Below are 20,652 nucleotides of genomic sequence, written 5' to 3' on the forward strand. Positions count from 1 at the left end.
CTGGGCAGCCTGAGCTTCCCCAAGAGTCCTCTTGCCAAGACAGAGCCCAGTGACTATTAAGGGATGCCCCAGTGAATGGCAGGGCTGAGCCCACACTGGCTGAGCAGAGGGCCTCTGCCAGGCACAGCAACTCTCTCTACTCGTCCCACCTGTGAAGTGGTTTTGACACATTTCCCTGTCTCACAGAATACCAAGGGCCTGCTAAGCCCTCCCACAAATGGATAGGTCACACTCATAGACATGGAAGTACCAGCTGGGACACCCCCTCCCACACCCCACCACTCAGGCTGGCCTGAAGGGGACAGCCCCTTCCTGAAAAATGGGGAAGAGTTTTCTGTCTGGTTCTGGGGAGGAGGATGTTATTCCAAATGGTGATGAGCTACTGTTGGACACAAACAGCCCTGAGTCCATGGACAGGGAGGGCTGCCCTGGGCGCCCAGGCTCTGAAGCCAGACTGCCTGGGTCTAATTCTGACTCTACCATTCACTGGGATCTCAGGCCTGTTAGTGTCTCCATTTCCCTAGCTAAAAAAGGGAGACAGTACCTTCCTTATGAGGAGGTTGTAGGAATACAACGTATGTAAATCACAGAACAGTGTTCGCTCACTGCATGATAAGCACTCAGGTAGATGTCGGGCAGTAATTATTAAGCAAACACCAGTTGCCATTACTGTACCAGCAGCAGGGACGAGGCAGGGGAAGGATGCAGAGACTCTGCCAGTACCTCTTTGGCCTTGAGGAGGAGGGGCCACGACGGGGCCTTGCAAGGGGGCCTTAAGGCCCCCAGACCAGCCTCGCAATTTCGACCAAGGTGAATGCAGATCCCTCTCCCAGGCCTCCCATGTCCCCTGTGGTCAGTCAGGGTTGGGACAGATACACCCTGGCTCTTCCTGGTGGCTGCCTCAGCCACCCAGGGACAGCCCTAGGTGAGTTTTGTCTGTTTTGTCTTTATGGGGTGGGACAGTAACTAACTACACTGAGGCCTCTCCCTGGCTTTGCTCTATCTCCTCATTCTCTCCCATCTCCAAGGAACTGCCATGTGCTGAACACTCTTCTGAGTGTAAGGATGAATAAGACATGGCCCCTACTCTTGGGTGGTTCACAATTGTGTGTGTCTATGTGTGCTGGGGGGGGGGTGTCCACCCACGACAAAGGGCCCTAAGGGGCACAGCCCAGGAGTGGCTGGGCACACAGGGCTTCTTGACCAGGTGTCTGCTTAGACACCACTGCCAAAGGTGAAGAAGTCAGGGGGCCTTCATGGCACACATGGCATCTGCTGGCTCTTGAAGGGCCCGAAATGGTTTACAGCCTCACAGCAAAATTGAGTCAGCCCAGAGGGAAAAAGTCAGTGAGACCTAGACTTTGAATCTGGTCAATGTTTGACTGCAGACTTACCTTGAGGAGGTGGGAAGAAACCATGTGGGGCTGGCTCTTGAGGCTCATTACTCAGAACCTGGCTCCTATTTGCTTCCTTTTGAGGAGTTGAGGGGGCAGCTGCAACAGAGGGCAGCCACCTGCAGCGGCCCCGGGACACAGAAGCATCTGTAGGTCTCTCTGGGTGCCCTCTCTAGCAGCCAGGGCACCAGAGCGGCTCCAGCCTCCCACAGACTCAGCAGTCTAGGGATCTATAAAGGGCCCAGACTTAAGTTGGAAGGTGCCCTGCTTTCAATCATAGGATGAATGGAAATGAAGCATAAAGCACCTCTCAAGTGTTTCTTGCCACCAAAATTCAGTCCCTGGGACAGGAAAACGGCCTCCTTGTGGAGCCTTCCACCCCTGGGCTTCTTCCTCTATGGCTCTGATGCAGGAACAGAGCCACCTGGGCCCAGGTGCTGGGGCACAATCAGAGCTGCACCCACCACTTATGAGTCGGGTACATTTGGCCCTAGTCTCCTCACCTTCAGAATGGGGATATGAACTGTCCCTTCCTCCAAGGGTTTCTGTGAGGTTGCAATGAGGTAATGTGTGTCCGAGCTCAGAGCCTGCTTTTCTGACTGGTGCTTGTGCCCATGTGCACATACCCATGCAGGTGGGCAGGTGTGTGTCCTATTCTGAGCCATGGTCACCTCTCAAAAATTCTGCCCTCCCAGTGCCCAGACCAGGCCTGCTGCAGGTGTGCAGGCTGGTGAGGTAGGACAGGTGGTACAATTCCCGGGGGCCCCAGAGGCCTACTGGAGCCCCTGTTGCCAGTCCATGTGGCCTAAAGTTGAGAGAAAAACCCCTCCTGGCTGGGCCCTGGCTCCCTGGTTCTATTTACAGGTCCAGAGGAGGGAGAGGGGATCAAATTTCAGTGAGGTGGAGGGGGTTGGAGCCTGCAGCCCTCACACAGATCTGCTCACCTCTCCCCCAAGCTGTTGACAACCCAGCATTGAGGCTTGGGTGTGAGCTGGCAAAAACCATGGTCCCTGTCTCCTGTGGGGCTCTGTCTAGGCTTCCCACTCCCTGGCACGGCCATGACATGGATTGTATTTGGGGCTGAGAGCCATGTGGGGCCCACAGGCCCACCTGCCAGCTCTTGCCTGCTCCAGAGCAGGCCACTCATAGTGGGCAGTCATGACATAAATAGCCTGGCAGCCTCTTCTACCTGGGCAGCAACCAACACTTTAGAATCAAGTGACTGGGCCTGGCTGCAGCCACAAAGGGGTTACCACAGGGTCAGACGTGGGAGTGGCTGGCTATGGCACCTGCAGTTGGATGGAGGAGTGATGGCCTGCAGGCCATCTGGGGTGCCTTCTACCTCTTCCATTCGGAGAGTGACTGAGTTAACTTTTCCTGCTCAGGTCAGTCTTGGCACTAAGAGAAATATGGCATAATTCTTGTACTCTGGTGGCCCACAGCATTCTTTTTTAAATTGTATCTGGCCAGTAAAATTAAATGGGGGTTGAGGGGCAGAGCACACTCCTATTACTGCTATATATATAAATTAAATATATTTACAATATAATTTGTGTACTATAATATTATCCACATTATAAACCATATATAGACAAATGTAAATTCACAGTGCTAAGGTTATAATTTACAAATGGAAATTCTAAATTTTCTTCCTGTCCCTCGGGAATGATCCTTTACAGTCCTGGGGAAGTCCATACCTGTTCTGGAGACGAGCCCAAAGGGAGTGACAGGCACAGGATGAACCTGATCAAGGTCTCCTGAGAACCAGGCACTGATTTCAGACAGGAGCTGGGTAGTAGGAGGCAGGCCTAAGCTGAGCCTTGAAAGATGTGTGAGTGGTGGTGGTGGGGAAAAGGATTCCAGAAAGAGAGGGCTGCATGAGCATAGGCTGGTGGGTTGAATCTTAGTTTGCAGGGACCCTCCAATAGCTCTTGTCCCTTGGGCAACCTGGTGTGTGCCCACAGCCTGACCAGGGATTACCAAGCCATAAATAAAAACAAACTCTTGCATAGAACTTTTTTCTTAAACCTAAAAACTGTAGAGACGGACAGTACAGGTCTGACAGGCTGAAAATCCATTCTATCCTGATGATTTCCCACCAGGAGACCCTGGACAAGTCCTATCTTCTCTCTAGCCTCAGTTTCCCCATCTGTAAAGTGGGAATACCAGCAGCCACCCAACTTCCCTCAGTGGGCACGGAGTAGTGGAAGGCCATACACACCTGGGCATTGCTTTGTGGATGGGGACTTCTCCGACATCCTTGCCTGGCGACTCCTGTGCACAGGCCCTTTCCTACCTTCCTGTCAGCTCAGGAGGGTAGAGGTTACCATGTTTGTTCCATGGCTGTACATGGTAGAGGTCCCATGCATGTTTCTGACTGAAGGCACACATCACCAGAGCTTACAGCTTCACAGTGTGCTCTTTTATTGTCTGGGGGCAGTAATCCTTCCCCAGTGAAGGGTATATTTCAAGCCAAGGCAGTCAGATCCTCACCCAGAACCCAGGGATCACCCTGTGCTGCAAGAGGGAATGTTCTTAGGTCTTGCCCTATTTTTACAGAACCATTGCATAGGATTGTTTATAGGCTCATATCCTCCCTCAGTGTCAGGACATTTCTCACAGCTGGCTGGCTGCCTGCCTGCCTCCTAAAGCCCTCACAGGTCACGCTAATTGGCGGTGAACAAGAAATACCAAACCAACGCATCACATAAAAAGTGAAAAGATAACCCACGCAATAGGAGAAAAATTTTGCAAATCATGTATCTAAGGGGCTTGTTTCTAAATATACAAAGAACTCTTACAACTCAATATTCAAAAGGCAACCTATATAAAAATGGGCAAAGGATTTGAGTAAACATTTCTCCAAAGAAGATACACAAATTGTCAATAAGCACACAAAAACATTCCCAGTATCATTAACCCTCAGGGAAATGCAAATTAAAGTGTAAAATGAAATACCACTTTACACCCACTAGAATGGCTTAATAAAAAAAGACAGAGATAATAGTGTCGGTGAGGATATAGAGAAATCATCCCTCATTCACTGCTAGTGGGAGTGGAAAATGGTGCAGCCACTGTGGAAAGACTGGCAGGTTCTCAAAAGGCTTAACATAGAGTTTCTATATGACCAGCAATTCCACTCCTAGGTATACACCCAAGGGAAATGAAAACAAATGCCTACACAAAAATGTGTACACCAATGTTCCTAGTAGCATTATTTATAATACCCCAAAAGTGGAAAGAACCCAATGTCCATCAACTGATGAATGGATAAAGGGTAATACGTCCATATAATGGGACAGTATTCAGCAATAAAAAGAAATGAAGTGCAGATACATGCTGCAAGCCAGAAGAACCTTGAAAACATTATGTTAAATGAAAGAAGCCAGTTGCAAAAGGCTATGTATTGTATGATTCCATTTATGAAATGCCTAGAATAGGCAAATCCATTGAGGCAGAAAATAGATTAGTGGTTGCCAGGGACCGGACGGGCGGTGGGAGTGAGGGGGAGGCTGGGGGAAAACAGGGGGAATGACTGCTCATTGGTATAGGTTTCTTCTCTTTGGGGTGCTGAACATTGTTCTAAAACTGACTGTGGTGATAGTTGTACAACTCTCTGTGAATATACTAAAAACCACTGGATTGTATACTTTAAATGGGCGAACTGCATGGCATATGAGTTATGCTCAGCTAAGTTGTTGTAAAAAAAATGGAAATTGAGCTCCCACAGACTGTTATTAATGTGTGGAAACTAAGAGTAAGCACACTTTGGGTGAGAGCTTAGGGGCTCTGTATGGGCTAAACGCACAGCTTTTGTGACATGTTGGTGTTTCTACAATATTCCAGAGTTACTTCCAGGTTGTTTTCCACATATTTTAATAGGTGCTGCAACTTTTGCTAACACAGTTAGTTCTCTGCCCTCCCCCCATGCAAACAGACATCTATTCCAGGGCCACACTGGAAGGCATGCAAGAAAGGGAGCTGAAGTCTGAGGTCTGCCTTACCAGCTCTGGGGCTGGGGCAGTAAACAAGGCAGATGTGTTCCAGTGTGAGGGGGTGGGAGGCATTACCTGATACTCACTCAAAAGGCTGAGTGCTTACATAAGGACCTGTGGCTGGAAAATAGCACACAGTGGCAAATCTCCTAGTATTAAGTCTGATTCCTTCCCTTTCCCCACCAAACTCATCCCCTGCTTCATTAGGCAGAAGATCAGACCCTGAGAGCCTCTGTTGGTCATTGGGAGCTTGTCCAGCCAGGCCAGGCTGGCTCCCTTGAGTGCAGCCTTCAGAACAAGGGTTCAGGAAAACTTCTGGATGTATGCAGGATCAGTTGCCTTAGTAAACCACAAGGAAGGCCTGCAAAACACAGGCTTGGAGGGAACTGGGGTCCTATTTCAGACCTGCCACTTATTAGCTGGGTGGCCTTAGCAAAACACTTTACCTCTCTGAGCCTGTTTCCTCATCTGTACAATGGAGTGGTGTTACTTACTTTAATGCTTATGCTAAGGATTATATGAGATGAACAATGTGCCAGGGTCTGAGCCCGTTAAATTCACTCATTTTTTCATTTTGTTCCTCTCTGTCTAGGATTAAAAAAAACCTTTGTGTAAAGCTGAAATAGATGCACCTAAATCTATATATGGTGTTCTCTGCTGAATGAAAAAATTTACTCTTAAAATTTTCTAAAAATGCACTCTGAGGTAATAGCCTGGAGATACACACACAGTTCCTCCCAAGACAACTGGATGGAAAGACTAGCTGCTCTTTGGGACTTGCAGCAGGAAGAACAGGGGCAGTGGGATGAGGAGGGAGGAGCTGTAGGGAGAGGCAGGGGGCGGGGTACTGGGGCAGTTTGGGACCCTGCAGTGGGCTTTCTGAGCCCTCTAGGGGCTGTTGTTTCAACATGTGGCTCCCTGCCAAGGATGATCCTCATGCCATTGGGGTCCCCGACCTCCCTTCCCAGGACCCCCAGCTCCTTAATCAAATGCACACCAGCTGCCTCTGCCTCCACAACCCTTGAGAACAGCCCCTTTTCCACTGACAGTATTTCTTTTCCCTGTTTTTTCCCTAGATTCTAAGTTCCTGAAAGGCAGGAACTGGGACCCACTCACTTTTGTAACTCCAGCACTTAATCCAGTACTGGGCATGTACTAAGTCAAACCCAAACTGCCGTGTCGGGCTCATTAAGACATACTGCTGGGTTCCATCCCTAGACCTTCCATTGCTGCCGGGCCCAGGCCCCCACTAAAAACCACTGCAGTAGATGCTCACAGAATTTATGTGCGGGGATGAATGAATCAACAGATCACTGGCATATGAGAAGCACTCCAGATTTGACTTTTTTCCTGGGCTCCTATTCAGGCCCAGCTTAGCCTGCTGCCTCCGTAAGTCCTCCCCTGGCCTCTGGAACTCACTGGTACCAGTGTTCCCTCTCTGTGTTCCTCTTCGACTGGAAAGTCAGGTGCACATGCCCCATCTCTGCACACCCGTTGGCCTCCCAAAGCTGGCTCTTTATGGTGAGGAGAAGGTGGTCAGGCCCATGGTGGCATGGCTCACTGAGCCACTGAGGCAAACTCTCCATAAAGATGGCTGCCACGGTCCCTCCCTTCCTGCATGTCAGGCCCACTGCAGGCTGAGGGAAAAGTGAGAGGTGGTTCTGGGGACCACATAGATCCTGAGGCCCTAGGAGCTCCCAACCCAACACCCTGACTGGGGAGCCCTTCCCAGAGGACCAAGTTTCCTGGGTGACCAAGAATTCTCATGGCCTGACTCCACATCCAGGACTCTTTCACTATCACTATTTGAAAGCCAGGCCTGGAGGAAGGGCTTGCTGACCCGTTCATTATTACCATTGCTAGTACAGAGGCAGGGGGGTCAGTGCTGGTTGGGAGGGGGAAGGAGGAAGGTCTTCACCAAGGCCAGAGGCTCAAGGCAGGGAAGATGCTCAAGCCCGAAAGTCCCAGTTCTGTACAACCCCGGTGGAGGGGTGGGGGGAGCACCATTTACACTGCAATCCATGTAAACAGTACCCCTGGAGTTGTGTAGTACATAGCCTGTGCAGGTTTATGCATTAGTTGCTCCTCCCAATCCTGGTTGGAAAAATGTCCTACTTTGTTCCCAGTAGGTATTCTGGCAGATGGCAGAAGATGGCCTGTCATCCCAGGGCTCTTAGAGGAAAGGCCAGCTACATCTTAAAGCAAGGAGAAAAGTGCTTGAATGAGGGCATGCCCAGGTGCTGTGGGAGCCAGGAGGAGTGGCTTATCTCTACCCAGTGAGGTCAGGATGCTGGCATGTGGGGGCAGCCAGCTCCCTATGGGCCAGTTAATCCAGCCAGGCTGGAGGCTATCAAGCAGCAGTAGCTAAATTGCAGCCTCAGCATCTGGGGTGGGATGGTTTCTTGCTTTCCAGGGACATCTGGAGCTGCAAACTCTGGGCCAGCAGGGTACTGTGGGCTGCAGTTGCCTCACACGCCCTGCCCTTACAATGCAGTAGGTTTGCAGAATCAGGGATCAGACCTCCCTACTCCTGGACAGGGGCAGAGGCAAAGGCAGCCAAAACACACAGAGGTAGCTCCCCTGGCTCCTACTAAGGAGCACAGCCTGCATCACGTGGCCAGATTCCTGGGCTCGGGATGTACGCTTCTCCTGCTCTGCCGAGCTGATGGGCAATCTTTTCCAGGAAGCCTCTGAGGGACCCTCCCCTGATCCTCAGCAGCTCTTCCTCTGGAAAATCTTTCCTCTGGACTTCTAGGGACACTGGAAGTCAGCCTCCTCTCCCCAACTGCTTTGTGTGGAGAGGGTCATGCAATTACTTCCCAACCACTTGCATGGGCCAGCTCCAAGCAGAGCTAAAAAGGCTGCTCCAGGCAGCCCTCGGAGACCTCCTGGCTTCCTCCTGGGTCTTTAAGGATAGAGGATACCTCATACTTTGGGACTCCTCTGCATTTGTCTCATTACCACTGACTGCACACACTGGTCCACTCATTTGTCACCCATCAGACTAGGAGTCCACTTCTTATTCACTTCTGTGTCTCTAGCACCTAACCTGGGGCCTGGTGCCAATCAAGTGCTCAATTAATTAGTGTGGCTTGAATGACTTAACTGTTAGTTTGTGCCCAAGAGCAGAGTGTGCTTCTAAGTCCTGGCTATTTTCCCCAGCACCTAGGTGGGACCCTCCTGTACCCAGTGGCGATTGAATTATACCATGAATTTCTGATCCCTATGCCATCTTGGTCATACTGTTGGACCTGGCCAGGCATGTCACTACTTGATAAATTTAATAATACAGAAGATTCATACATCGATGAGTTTGAACTCTGAAAATACATAGAAAAACACAAATAGACTCATGCAGCTCTGGCCAAAGTGGAAAATCAAGCTCCAGATCTGAAGCACGTCACAGTGCAGCCTTGTACATGGGTACCTGTGGAAGGAGGCTTCAGGGATGCTGGGCCCACAGCTCCAGGGCCTGTGGGCTTCTGAAGCAGGGGGCAGCAACCATGCAGAGTGGCCTGCCCACCCATCGGGCAGGGACGTTCAGGGGCAGGTGAGACCCAGCTCTGCTGCTGGCAGATGGCTTTGCTGGCTTCTCCCAACTAGGCCTGCCTGGTCTATAAGCTCATCTCTGGCCACCCCACACAGGCCTCATACTTTTTCCTGCTCAGCTCATAGGTTTAGTGTCTGGAAATTTCCTTCCCTCCAGTTGATGAAATTCAAGGTCCAGAAGAAAGGCCATTTTCTCTGTAAGCTCTTATCCTACCTCCTCTTCCAGACAGGACTGATCTTCCCTCTTCCAGTCCCCTGGGCTCTCTGTAGCACAAATAGCAGGATGGAACTGGCATACAATGGTAGGTCCAATCAACACCTCAGAGGTCCAAGAGGTAGAGAGTGATGGGGGTCCCTAGTCCCCATAATCTCCATCACTTTTCCCCATGTGCTAATTTTAGTATTAAAAATAAGACCCTTTAATAAGAATCATTCACATTTTCCAGTCAGATAAAATGAATAACAGCTTTTGCAAAATCTTTTCCATTTTATGGATCTGAAACAATCTAAGTAAAAAGCTGGCTACCTGCTAAGCAAATAGCAGCAGCTTTGGGGAAGTCCCCTTGTTCTCCCCTCCACATCACTGCCCCTAAAGCCGCGACCTGAAGAAATCCTGGACCTTCTCTGGCCTGTGAACTCTGCCCTCCCTGACAGTGACAGGTTGGCAGTCTCATCCCAGCAACCAGCAAGGGCCTGGCACGTGGCACTTCCACAATCATCAGGAGGCAGATGAGAAGCTTCTGTGAGGCGAGGCCAGACTCTCTCTGGGGAGAGATCCTGACTGTGGGCTTGCACACTTAGGGTTTCGTGTGTGGAAGGCTATTATTACTTCCATCTTGCAGGTGAGAAAACTGAGGCTCAGTTAGGCTTCCTTAAGGTTCCAGAGTTGACTTTTGCTCTAGTCCCATCCAGTCCTGCAGGCCAGCTGCCTCCAGGGTGGTGAGGGCCAGCATGAACAATAGCCGGTCACCTGGTCCCCATGGGACTCTGAAGTGGTCTGCTCCCCTCCTCTGTGCCTTCCCTCTGTCCTGTGGAGCTGCCTGAACACATACTTTCCAACCTCATTCTCATGCTGTTTTCGCGAACCCAGGGCCGCCTTCTATCCTAGATTCCAAACCATGACAGCATGGTCCTGCCCCCCTCTCAGGCTCCCAGGGCCAGGAGGCAAGAAGGAGGCTCCTCCTGAGTCCAAGTTCTTCACTCCCCGACCCCCCACCCTCCACCACTGACCTAAGAAGAAACAGGATAGAGGAGGCCAGTCTCAAATCAGGACTTAAAAGCTGGGTTATAGCCACACACATCTTAATTGGTGCATTTCTATTTTCTCTGTGGGCACTCTCCCTTTCTGATGGACTCTTACAAACATTTTACTGTTACATTTCTTGTAATACTGCCTGGAATCATTATTTAGAGATCATAAAAGAAATCATTATATTTTTAAAAGGAAGACTGAGAAGTTCCTACAAAAGGAAGTACAAAAAGCTCGGACACACACATCCCCCATCACACAAGCTGATCCACACAAAAATACAAACACATGCAAGTTTGGTCTGAAAACAGTTCGTCACTGCATAACACTTTGCAAAACAGAAGTGAATGAATAATTTATAGGGCTTTTTACAAATATCTAGATTTTCAAATCATTCTAGAAAAATCTGTTTCGATTACTTACAGCTCGGTGATAAATTAAAACAACCAGAAATGGTTACCAATAAGTAAAATTTACAATCCCAATGGGCCTGCCTTCCACAGAATTGCATCACAAACATTAACATCTTTTATTTTAAAACACACCAAAACCCACAAAACTGTTGCTCTCACTAACTGAAGGCACTGTATGTGATAAATCCCTGAACTCTTTACTTTGAAAAGGCTCCTGACTTATTGTGCAGATGCTGCTTCCCATCTTATTCTGGCAAGAACTTCATTATACTAGGCTGTGCTGCCAGTTCCAAAAGAGCGGCACCTAAACTGAGATCATACACGCCTAGTTGTTTGGACACCCAGAGATGCCGGAGCGTGCTTAAGGAGGCTGGGGGTTGGAGGAGCTGGTTGGAAGGGCCCACATACCACCCCACCACCTTGGATCTGTCCCCTAACCATACTTACCAATGACAGGCTGATGTGACACCTGGCTGATGCTAGGGTCTATAGCACGAGTCCCTTGACAAACAAACATAATGGCTGCAGAAAGTGGCAATTTATCAGTTGCTGTGGGGGTAATTTATCTCAATCACCATGCCTGTTGTTGGCTTAGTGGTAATTGGCTCAGCATTTTGTGCCAACAAAGGCTCCACGGTCCTCTTTTCTTGCCAGTCAGCACTCACAGTGGGGAGAAAGACAGAAGACAGCACTGGCACCAGGGCAAGCATGGGTTGCCGTGGGCCTGCTGGCTGTCAGCGGCTCTTCCAGGGATCTTGGAGGCCACAACAATGGCAAGAAGGGAGGTGCGGGGGCTTTTCTATCACTGAAGTAAAGTATGTCAAATCCTGTCTTAGGACAAGTATATTCAATTGTTTTTAACTTGCTTGAAAACTGGTTATCTTGGGAAACTCTGTCTCTGAGTAACTCTGGGCATTTGATAACCAGAATACACAGCACCAGGCTGTCAGGTTTATGACCAACTACAGAACAAGGCCCACTTGGTTCTCTGACTGCTGTGGCCCCTATGTCTGGTTTCTTCTACTGGAGAGAAACCTCCTGTGGAGAGGGGTATTCCTGAATCTCTCTGAAGTCCAGCATGCAGGTGCCACCTGTGCACACAGACCTCCTACTCAGCTCATTTCCCTCCCCCTCCAGCCAGTCCCTGCTGCTCCCCACTTCTGCCAAAGCCTGAACCTCCACCTTCTGTCTTGACATCCTCCCAGCCACCCAAATCTCCCTTCCCTGAAGATCCAGTCAGAGCCCTTGGGCACTTAAGACACCTTTCAGCCCCACAGCCATCTTTCCCCACTCTGAATGTACTGGCAGCTGTGCTCGCGGGTGGATGTGGTCGGGCAGACCCGGATATGGATTCAGGTTCAGCCACGTACCAGCAGTGTGACCTTGGGCAGGTTACTTTCTTCTCTGTTCTGATGACTGAGTAAAACAGTAAACACAAAATCACCGCAAAACACATCTTAGAACTACTCTTGTTTATCCATTTCCTGTAACTCACTGCATGTGCCTAGACTCCCACCCTGGCCCCAAAGCCCCACGCTGGTGGAAGGTGCTTTGTATGGTCACTCAGCTTCCTGGTTAGACTGTAAACTCCCTGAGAGCAAGGGCCTGCATGCCTTTCTGCCGTGTACCCACACACCCCACACAGTGCACTCTGCTCGCCCATGAGGCCAGGACATGCCTCTTGGGCACTGGGGCTGGGCAGCTCTCCCAAACATTAGTGAGCACGGGGTCAGTGGGAGCTTAGGTGGCAGATTTCTGGGCAGCCCTAGGCCCCGAGTCCCTGATTTAGTAGTTGGGGTGGCTGAGCACTCTCGATCCTATTGAAGCTTCTGGGTGGTCTCTGGTTCCTGTGGAAAAGCTACGCCATCAGGACACCACCCTTCCTTATGAAAGCAAATCCCCCAGACTGAGGGAGGGAGCTCCAGGAGCACCCCACAGCTCTAGAGGGGCCCAGGGCAGCTGTGATTCCCTGTCCCCTGGGGTCCTCAGAGCCCTCCTCTGAGCTACCCCCAATCATGGGAACCTCCTCTCCCCTCACCCATACAGCCAGGTTGGATCAGAACATTCAAGAAGAGTTATAGCAAAGCTTATGTGAGGACAAACAGGCCCAAGAGGTAACTCACGAGAGCAGAGCACTGTCAGGTCTTGAGCTCCAGTGTTCCAATCCAGGAACTCCAGGAACGCAGGTCTTTCCTGGATGGAAGTCCCCAAACCCCATCACAATCCTTGGCTGCCCAGCTCAGCATGTCTGGTTGCCTTTCCTTCCAGTTCTGGGCTCCACCTTATTGCTGGCCGGTCTGGAGCCATCTTCACAGACGAGCCACAAGGTGCCTGGTCACACTTTCTGCAGCCACTCAGCCCTGCGACCAGGTTGTGGCCGATTTGCTGGATGGTGGTGACTGACACACACCCCCTCCTCAGCCCACCTCAGTGTCCAATCCACTCCTGTCCCAGGTACAAGCCTGGATGGTCAGTCACCCAGCCTCCACATAGGCCCTTCAGATTCCAAAAGGCTGGCCAGTGTTTCTGCAGGCTCTGTATTTGGTCTTCCGGGCTTTGCAGATCCCACCTGAGGGGCCCAGCTTACAGGCAACTGGCCCTCGACATCCTTCAACTATGTGCTCCAAGCCATTCACCTTCACAGCGCCCACATCCAAGCCTCAGGACATGCTGCCACCCTCCTGAGCCCCCTGGGAAGGTCACCCTGAACACAACCTGACAGCCACACCACAAGCGTTCAAGGCCACAGTAATCAAAGAAGGGGTCATTCCAGCATGCAGCCCAGCACATGGGCTGTGGGAAACCGGCTGCCCACATGTGAGCTGACGGGGCCCACTCTACCATGCAAAGCTTGGCAGGCTCATTCATCCTAGTCTCCAAATTCCCCTGCATTTACCTGTGACTGGTTTATAACCTTGGAGATGTAGTTTTTACAATTTAATCTCCTGATAGTCCCAGACGATTTAAAGATGTGCTATTTGCTTAGATCCCACCTGGCTCTCCTTAGTGGGAGGGGGAGGCAGGAACAAGTTACTGCCTGATTGCAGGACAATTAGTGCTCACCTGTTGCATATTCTGTCAGGGGACTATGGTGATTGATGAGGACAGAGTGGGAAGAGTTGAGCATCAGGAAGTTCTCCAGTGACAGTGTTCCATATCTGAGGAGGGAAGTATTCTGTCCCTGAGGCAGTGACAATACAGGACTTTATGATCCCACACAAATTAGCAGTTGCCTACTGGCCCTAACAGCAGGCACAGGGGTCAATTCCTCCAGTTCCAGGGAGAGCTGCCTCTGGTTTTGAGTCCAGGCTTGCATGAACTATGGGACCTAGGCCTTAGTGGTGCCAAATTCTGTCATTTGTATTAAAAAATAAGTGTATGTTTGCAGGGTTATAAATGACAACACTCATCTTGCAAGAAGTCAGACACAGCCAGGATTTGAGTCCTGGCACCAAACTAAGTGCTCAGTAAATGTTTGCTGAATGAATAAATCATGAGGCAGAATTTGGACAAGCCTATATAGTTAGAGGTTAGGAGCCTCAAGTTTGAGGTAGAAAGAATGGATTGGAGTCTTGTGTTTTCTTAGGATAGTTACATGGTTGAGAGAATATTACCTACCTCATAAGAGAGTTGGAAGGTTCAAATGTGCTCACACATACCACATGCTTGGCCCAAGTCCTGGCACTTGGGCAGCTGCGTGCTGAGTGATAACTGTCATTTCAAGTGTGGTGGGAGTGGAGCCCACGGCCCACTGAGATGCGAAGGCCTGGCCACTGCATGTGGTGGGGCGGGCAGGAAGGGTTGGATCTAGGCTCAGCTGGGGCCCAGACAGCTCAGACATCCCTGCATAGTCTGCTCCCCTGCCCCAGCCTGCTGAGATTTAGGTTTGCAGGATGTGCAGGGAATGAAGCAGGAGGTACAGACTTTTCATTTCAGTCTGTGAGGCATGGGTCAGGACACTGAGCAGGAAGCCCTGAGGCTGAGGCCCAAGGCCAGCTCTGCAACAGAGAAGGGGGCTTTGGAGGCCATTCTCTGGTTCTTCATTATGTTCTCCAGTGAACTGAGGGGTTCAGACAAGGAACACTTGGAAGGTCCCCAGCTGATTAATACTTAGACCCTGCAAGAAGGGGGAGAGAGCTGATATTTATTGCAACTCCTAAAACTCAACACTTCACAATAATTAACGTCCAGACACTCATTCCTGCCCTTGTTTTATAGGGTTATCGGGTGGGTGCAAATCCTTACCAGCGTCTCATAAATGAAGGAACAGGTTCAGAGAGCTCAGGACATGGCCAAGGTTACATGGTGAAGAGCTGAGATTGACTCGGTTCCATCTGCCTGCAAAGCCAAGTGTGCTCTCCCTCAGTCAGTCAGCTTCAGCTGCCTTTCTCCCTCCACAGCCCAGGTGCGTTAGCTTTGGACTTTAGCGAGTACCTTTCACTTCTTAATTACCTGAAGCCCTGCCCAATACTCATATAAGTCCGAGGAGGGAAGGGCCATGGGGCAAGGACAAGAAACATGAAAGGGACAGGAATTTACCTGTTTGGCATCTCTAGGCTGGAGAGGGCACACCTGTGGTCCCAAGTGTGACCAGGCCCACTTTTGGGCAGTTCAGCAGGTTCGGGGCTGGCTGTCCAACCTTCTAGTGAACAGGGGGCCCAGCCTGAGCTCCCTGCCAGCTCTGAGGCCAGTGTCACCCCACACCATCTCCAGGTTGCCTGGCTGAGGTCACCTGTCCAGCCTCCTTCAGGAAACCTTCTCTGTCCCAGTGACACTCCCTGTCCCACTACATCCATTCACCCATTAGACACTGATTAAGCACCTGCACAAAGCTGGCCGCTCTACAGGCCTGGCGTGGGGGTCGGATAGAAATGGGCACAGAGATGACTAAGACACAGACTTCACCCTCCCCATGCCCGGGAGGGTACATTCTGCAGATTTGGATTCAATCAGCTGTGGGTGTGGCCTAGGCATCTGAGTTTTTAGCAAACTGTGCAGGTAACTGAAAAGACACATCCAGGTGAGAACCTTTGGTCTTGTGGATATTCTGGCCCCCAGCACTGCATTCTTTGGACTGTTACCATCCCCTGAGAACGTGGCCTGTCTCTCACTAGTAGGCTCTTCTAGGCCCCAAGTCAGAAAAGTCTGTATAAATCCTACTTCTGCAACTTGCTACTTGTGCATCCTTGTAAAATACCCATGCTGTCTGAGGCTCAGTTTTCCAGCTTTAAGGAGATAATAATGGTGCCTTCTTGTCCTTAAGATTAGCTGTGATACTGTGTGTAAAGCAAGTTGCTTGGTACAGACAAATGCACAATAAATGTGTGCTATTAATTGTATTACTGCACTCTGATGGACAGAAATATTTCCCTGGGGTGTTGCCAGAACCCCCACTTCTGAAGCCTGTCTCCGAGGCGGCCCTGGACACTGGGAGGCCTGTGGTGCCCTCCACCCGGGCTCTGGCTGGACCTGCCTGAGTTTTCCCCTCGGATCCTGCCGCCTGCACCCCAAACGACATACTAGCTGGGTGTACCTAACCCTTCATCTACCCAGAGTGATCAAACTTCCAACCACACCTCTCTGCGCGGCCTGCCCCCAAATTTCGGGGAAACGGGTGGGCGGGGCAAGTTTGCCAGCCAGAGCTACGAGGGCAGAGGCGGGCCCTGGTCGGCCCAGCCTCTTCCTGACCAAGGTCGTGCGCTCCTGCTCCGCCTGCCGGGGCTGCGAAGGGGCCTGGAGGCCTGGCGGGGAAGATCTTTCCGGCCGCGCCTGGACCTCCCCTGAAACCGGCCGGCTAGATCTGCGGGGCACTCAGGACCCGTGGACTCTGCGGGTCCGCAGGGGGCGCGCAGAGCTGCATCCCCACGTCGGGCGCCGGCACTCCACAGCCCCGCCCCCGGAGCCCCCGGCCCTGCCCACCCCGCTTGGCGCACGCGGCTTGCTTCCCCGCGGAAGGAAGGAGTTCGCGGGTTGGGACCCGGGACCCCGGTTCTCTGCCACGGGGCGCACGTGGCTTGATCCCAGCGGCCGCAGTCGCCTGCAGACCTGTGGCGGTGCCAGCCTCCGGGCGGCGACAGCTCAGGTGCAAGCCGGCACTACCGAGGCGCGGGTCCCCGGACAGAGCGCAATCCACTGCCCCGTGGCGACCCTGGAGGAGGTCACTTACCTTTCGGGCTAGCTGCTCAGAGCAGCGGCGGCGGCTGAAGATCCACAGCGAGGGCGGTGGCTCATGCCCGAGGCTCCTCCTCTCTCTGCGCCCCGCCTGCCCGCCCGCGGGGACGGACTTTCGGTGGGGAGGTGACCACCGCCTGCCTGTGGCTGCTTATCCTGCTCGGCCACCCCCTCCCCCACCCCGCCCCGGGTGGCAGTCGGGAAGCTGCAGGTCCTGTAGCTCTGGCGACGGCGGCTACCGATAATCTTCCGTCCTGGCCCGAGGTTCGCAGACAGCCCTACTCCTTCCTGATATGTATGTGCCCCCGCCCCGTCTCCCACCCCGGTTAGAGTGCGGAACCCTAACCAGGACAAGGAGGACATGAAGGCCAGAGTGACTTCTGAATCTTGCTTTCTTAACATGAGGAACACCCCAAACCCACATATATTTAATGACCAAGGGTAGGGACAGGCCAAATTGCCCAGATGCTAAGAGGCCAAGGCCTTGGGTGGGGTCCTTTTTCTTTCTGTCCTGCAATGGAAGCAGGCAGCAGAGACCCTCTCCGGCAAGGTTGCATTCAGGCTTCTGTGGCCCTGCCACATATCTGTCCCTTGTCCACCTATAGGGTGGACCTTTGACCCTTCCCAATAGCCCCCAGGTTTCAAGGCCTGAGAGCAGACAGAAGGCCTTTGGGCCTCCTGGAGCTGCTGGGGACACTGGGGCTTGCCTCCATGTCTACACTTCCTGGGCTCCAGAACAACCCCTGCTCTGAGAAAGGTGGCCCCAGCACTGCCTGCTGCTTTTCCTCCTCTGTGTGGATGGCATCAGAACACAGCAGTGAAGTAGGCTTATGTGAGACTATCTTTTGGGTACCTTTCTAGAGGTGTGTATGTGCTCATCTGAAGCCCTTTCTCACCTGTGACCTCACAACACATACTGCTGACACCCAATCCCCTCCCTTTACCAGTGAGGTCATGGGGACTGATACTTAAGTAGGGTACTGTTGGCACCAATGTCATTCATCTCCTGGGAGGCTGACTGAGGGTTTCTTGACCTCTAGAACTCTGTTAAGAATATTCCTGGAGACATATTCCTGAGGACCAACACCTGATAAGGAACTTCAAATTACTCCAGGAGGCCAACTTGTGCTGGGGAGATAAGCCCTAGGAGTGACTATCTGAATCCTTTGGCCAGAGGCAGGCAGCTGGGCCTTGAGGATGGTCCCACAGCTAGACCCCAAAGAGCACAATGGGGATGAAGAGACACCTCCAGGTGGTGGCAATGCTGTTGTGAGAGGCCTCTCCCCTGCTCCACCCTGCTAAGAACCCTCTAGGAGCACCCTGGGTTCTGTCCCATGTATAGGTTTCCTTCTGACTAAAAGATCCTTCCTCCCCAGCATTCTGTTCTGCCACGCCCCTAGGCAATACCCTCTCTGAGCTTCTTCCATTCAACATTCAGGGAGTCCCACCATGCTATGCAATGTTCTGGGTGTTGACACAGGTGCCAATGCCTGGTCCCTGCCCTTGGATATTTAGTTGCTTCTGCAATGGGTTGTAAACTGGGAAGACAGGAACCAATTCCTAATTCCATACACAGTAGGTGCTCTTTAAGTATCTGTTCTGCCTGATGGGGATCTCTGAGCATCCTTCTTTTGACTACAGTGGGCAGCCCAAGGAGATTGAGCTTGAGCAATGGAGGGGCTGACAGGTCTTCCAGCATCCTGGGAAGGGCCATTTGATCCATCCAGCATCCTTCTAAAGAAAGGTGGGCCTCTTTGAGGGGCTTCCCATGAGTTGGAGAGAGAGAGATAAGGCTGGCCTGGCAGATGTCTACAAAAGGAAAAATGACCTAAGAGGAGTTTGAGCTTCTGCAAGAGAAAATGGAGAGGCCTGGAAGGCATGGGGATGTGGGAGGTAAATGCCCAGCTCAAGCACCTAAGTGGGCAGAGCACCACCCAGACTGCTGGTTGTTGGTGTTTTGCTTTGTCTGGGCTGGGAGTGCCTTGAGCAGAAAGGTGTCTCACCTGGCAGGGGGGCTGGTGGGGTGAGTGCTCAGTAAACATTCCTGAACACTTTTGAGGCCAAGCTCCCTAGCAGATGAGCTATTTCCTGACCCAGGAGGGAGGATGGTGCATGGACATGGGGCACTTCCCCTGTGCCAGAACTTTGTCCACAGCCAGGCCGAGGGCAAAGCAGGCAGAGCCATCCTGCCTTCAGGACATTTGGCAGATCAGGGTGCTCCTCTGCCCAAAACCCTCCCCTGGCTCCCTAACCCCACCCCCAATCCTGCCCTGCTGGCTGGTCCCCTCCCTTTCTTTAACTAGATCTGACAAGGTGCTCAGGCAGGCCTGGGCCCAAGCCGTTGGTCTGCCTGAACCTTGGGCCCTCCCTCCCTCCTTCAGATCCTTACTGAAATAGCCTCGTCTCTGTGGTACCCATCTATCTGATCATCCCCCATCCTTCGTCCACCTACTGTGCCCTATTCCTTTCTTTCTTTTTTTACATTGTCTTTATTTCCTTCTAACACACTGTAAAACACACTTCCTGTTTGTTGTTTATTACCTATCTGCTCCCACAGAAATGTGGGCCCCCCCCAGGGCAGGGAGTTTCACCTGCCTCACTCCCTGGATGTGCCTAGAGCATGCCTGGCATGCAGTTGGTGCTCAGTACATAGTTGTTGAATGGATGTGCCCTACTCTCCCCCTTCTTTATTTCCTTCAGCATCTCTGGATAGCTTTTCCTGTGGCTCCTCTGGCCCCAAAACTCCCACCTCTTCCCTGCTGCCCCAGAGCTAGTGCGGTGCTGGTACAGAGGAGTGCTCCATATACACACTGATGGATGTCTGAACCTGGAGCTACTGCATATTCTCTTTACAGAGCCCCTTGGTGCCCGCCTTCTGAGATTGCCCTTTTCCATGAAGACAAGGCCGGCCCTTTGGCTAAGAGGACTAGAGCATCCAGGAAGAGAATCTATATTCATCTCCTACTTGGGCCAGAGAGGAGAGACGTGTTCAATTTCAGCTTCCTGGATTCATCCAGCATTTATAGGCTGGGACAGAGTACATCCATTTCATGAAATAAATACTCTCATTGACTATTAAAATGAGATGGTCACAAGAAGCCATATTCTCTGACAGCCCTGGTGGGGAGTCAGGCCACCTGGATTTAGTCCTGCTGGGGCTGGGGCTGGGCCCAGAAAGTGGGCTCCAGAAAAGGTGCTCCTCACCCTTGCTCTCCTCCAAGCCTCTGGAGCTGCTCCCCCATGTGAGGGAGGGAGTGTGGTTGCACTTTATGGTGGGAGATCCTGAGGGTGATTCGGGCAAATGGATGAATTGCCTCTGCCACTGTGATGACCCAGCCGGTAAAGCCATGTCAGAACCACCCAGAGCTGATGGGAGTGGTTTGTGAGAGGGAGGCACTGAATGGGGATACAAGCTGGCAAAGCATGCTTGGAAACTTGGATTTGAGCATTCAGGCATGTGGCCAATGTTGTAGAGCATTATAAGGTACAGCGTGTGGGGCACTCGGATCCCGGCCCTGCACCCCAGAGCTTGGTACTGTTCTCTGGCATAAGACTGCCTCCTTCAGTCCTCTACTGAAACATGATCTTCGCAAGAGGAAAAGCTCTCTGAGTCAGTGGAATGAGAAGCAGTATATCCATAAGAAATTTTACTCTGGCCAGCACAAGAATGTGAAGGGGGTTCTAAAAGCAGGTGCTAAAAGGGAGGGTGGATAAGGGACTGGGGGCGGGGTGAGCAGGAGCTGCCATTTTTCTAAGGAAGCTCCCCAGCACATAGTAGGTACTTAATAAACTTTGTGTAAGATCAAGAGCTCTGGCTTGTGACTAGAACATCAGTGGCCAATGGGAATGTAGGAAGCTGGCCCAGTAGCTCCATAGGGCAT

At 51.7% G+C, this 20,652-nt stretch overlaps 1 protein-coding gene and 1 long non-coding RNA gene across 6 annotated transcripts in view; one reads left to right on the forward strand and one right to left on the reverse strand.

Moving 5' to 3' along the window:
- Positions 1-16,919, reverse strand: part of STEAP3 (STEAP3 metalloreductase) — a 40,940-nt gene extending 24,021 nt beyond the window's left edge. For 2 of the 4 annotated variants that reach the window (XM_017641773.3, XM_017641774.3), the window contains exons 1-2: positions 16,767-16,919; positions 14,846-14,938 (exon numbers count right to left, since the gene is read on the reverse strand). Coding sequence is in view for 1 of the 4 variants with exons in the window: in XM_017641771.3 (XP_017497260.2) it covers positions 13,664-13,727 (64 nt within the window). In the remaining 3 variants the exon portion in view is untranslated. Of the gene's footprint in view, positions 1-13,663; positions 13,759-14,845; positions 14,939-16,766 lie in introns of all 4 variants that reach the window. The other 2 variants (XM_017641771.3, XM_017641772.3) reach the window with 2 other exon arrangements.
- Positions 16,920-16,958: 39 nt separating this feature from the next.
- On the forward strand, positions 16,959-20,451 carry LOC118968853 (uncharacterized). Of its 2 annotated transcripts, none has more exons than XR_005056695.2 (3): positions 16,959-17,066; positions 18,413-18,515; positions 19,627-20,451. It is a non-coding gene; the product is annotated as an uncharacterized lncRNA (long non-coding RNA). The 2 variants fall into 2 exon arrangements; XR_012133352.1 differs by lacking the exon at positions 16,959-17,066 and adding an exon at positions 17,077-18,023.
- The last annotated feature ends 201 nt before the right edge of the window (positions 20,452-20,652 follow it).

This window comes from Manis javanica, chromosome 7, assembly GCF_040802235.1.
Source record: "Manis javanica isolate MJ-LG chromosome 7, MJ_LKY, whole genome shotgun sequence".
In the NCBI taxonomy this organism is placed as follows: domain Eukaryota; kingdom Metazoa; phylum Chordata; class Mammalia; order Pholidota; family Manidae; genus Manis; species Manis javanica.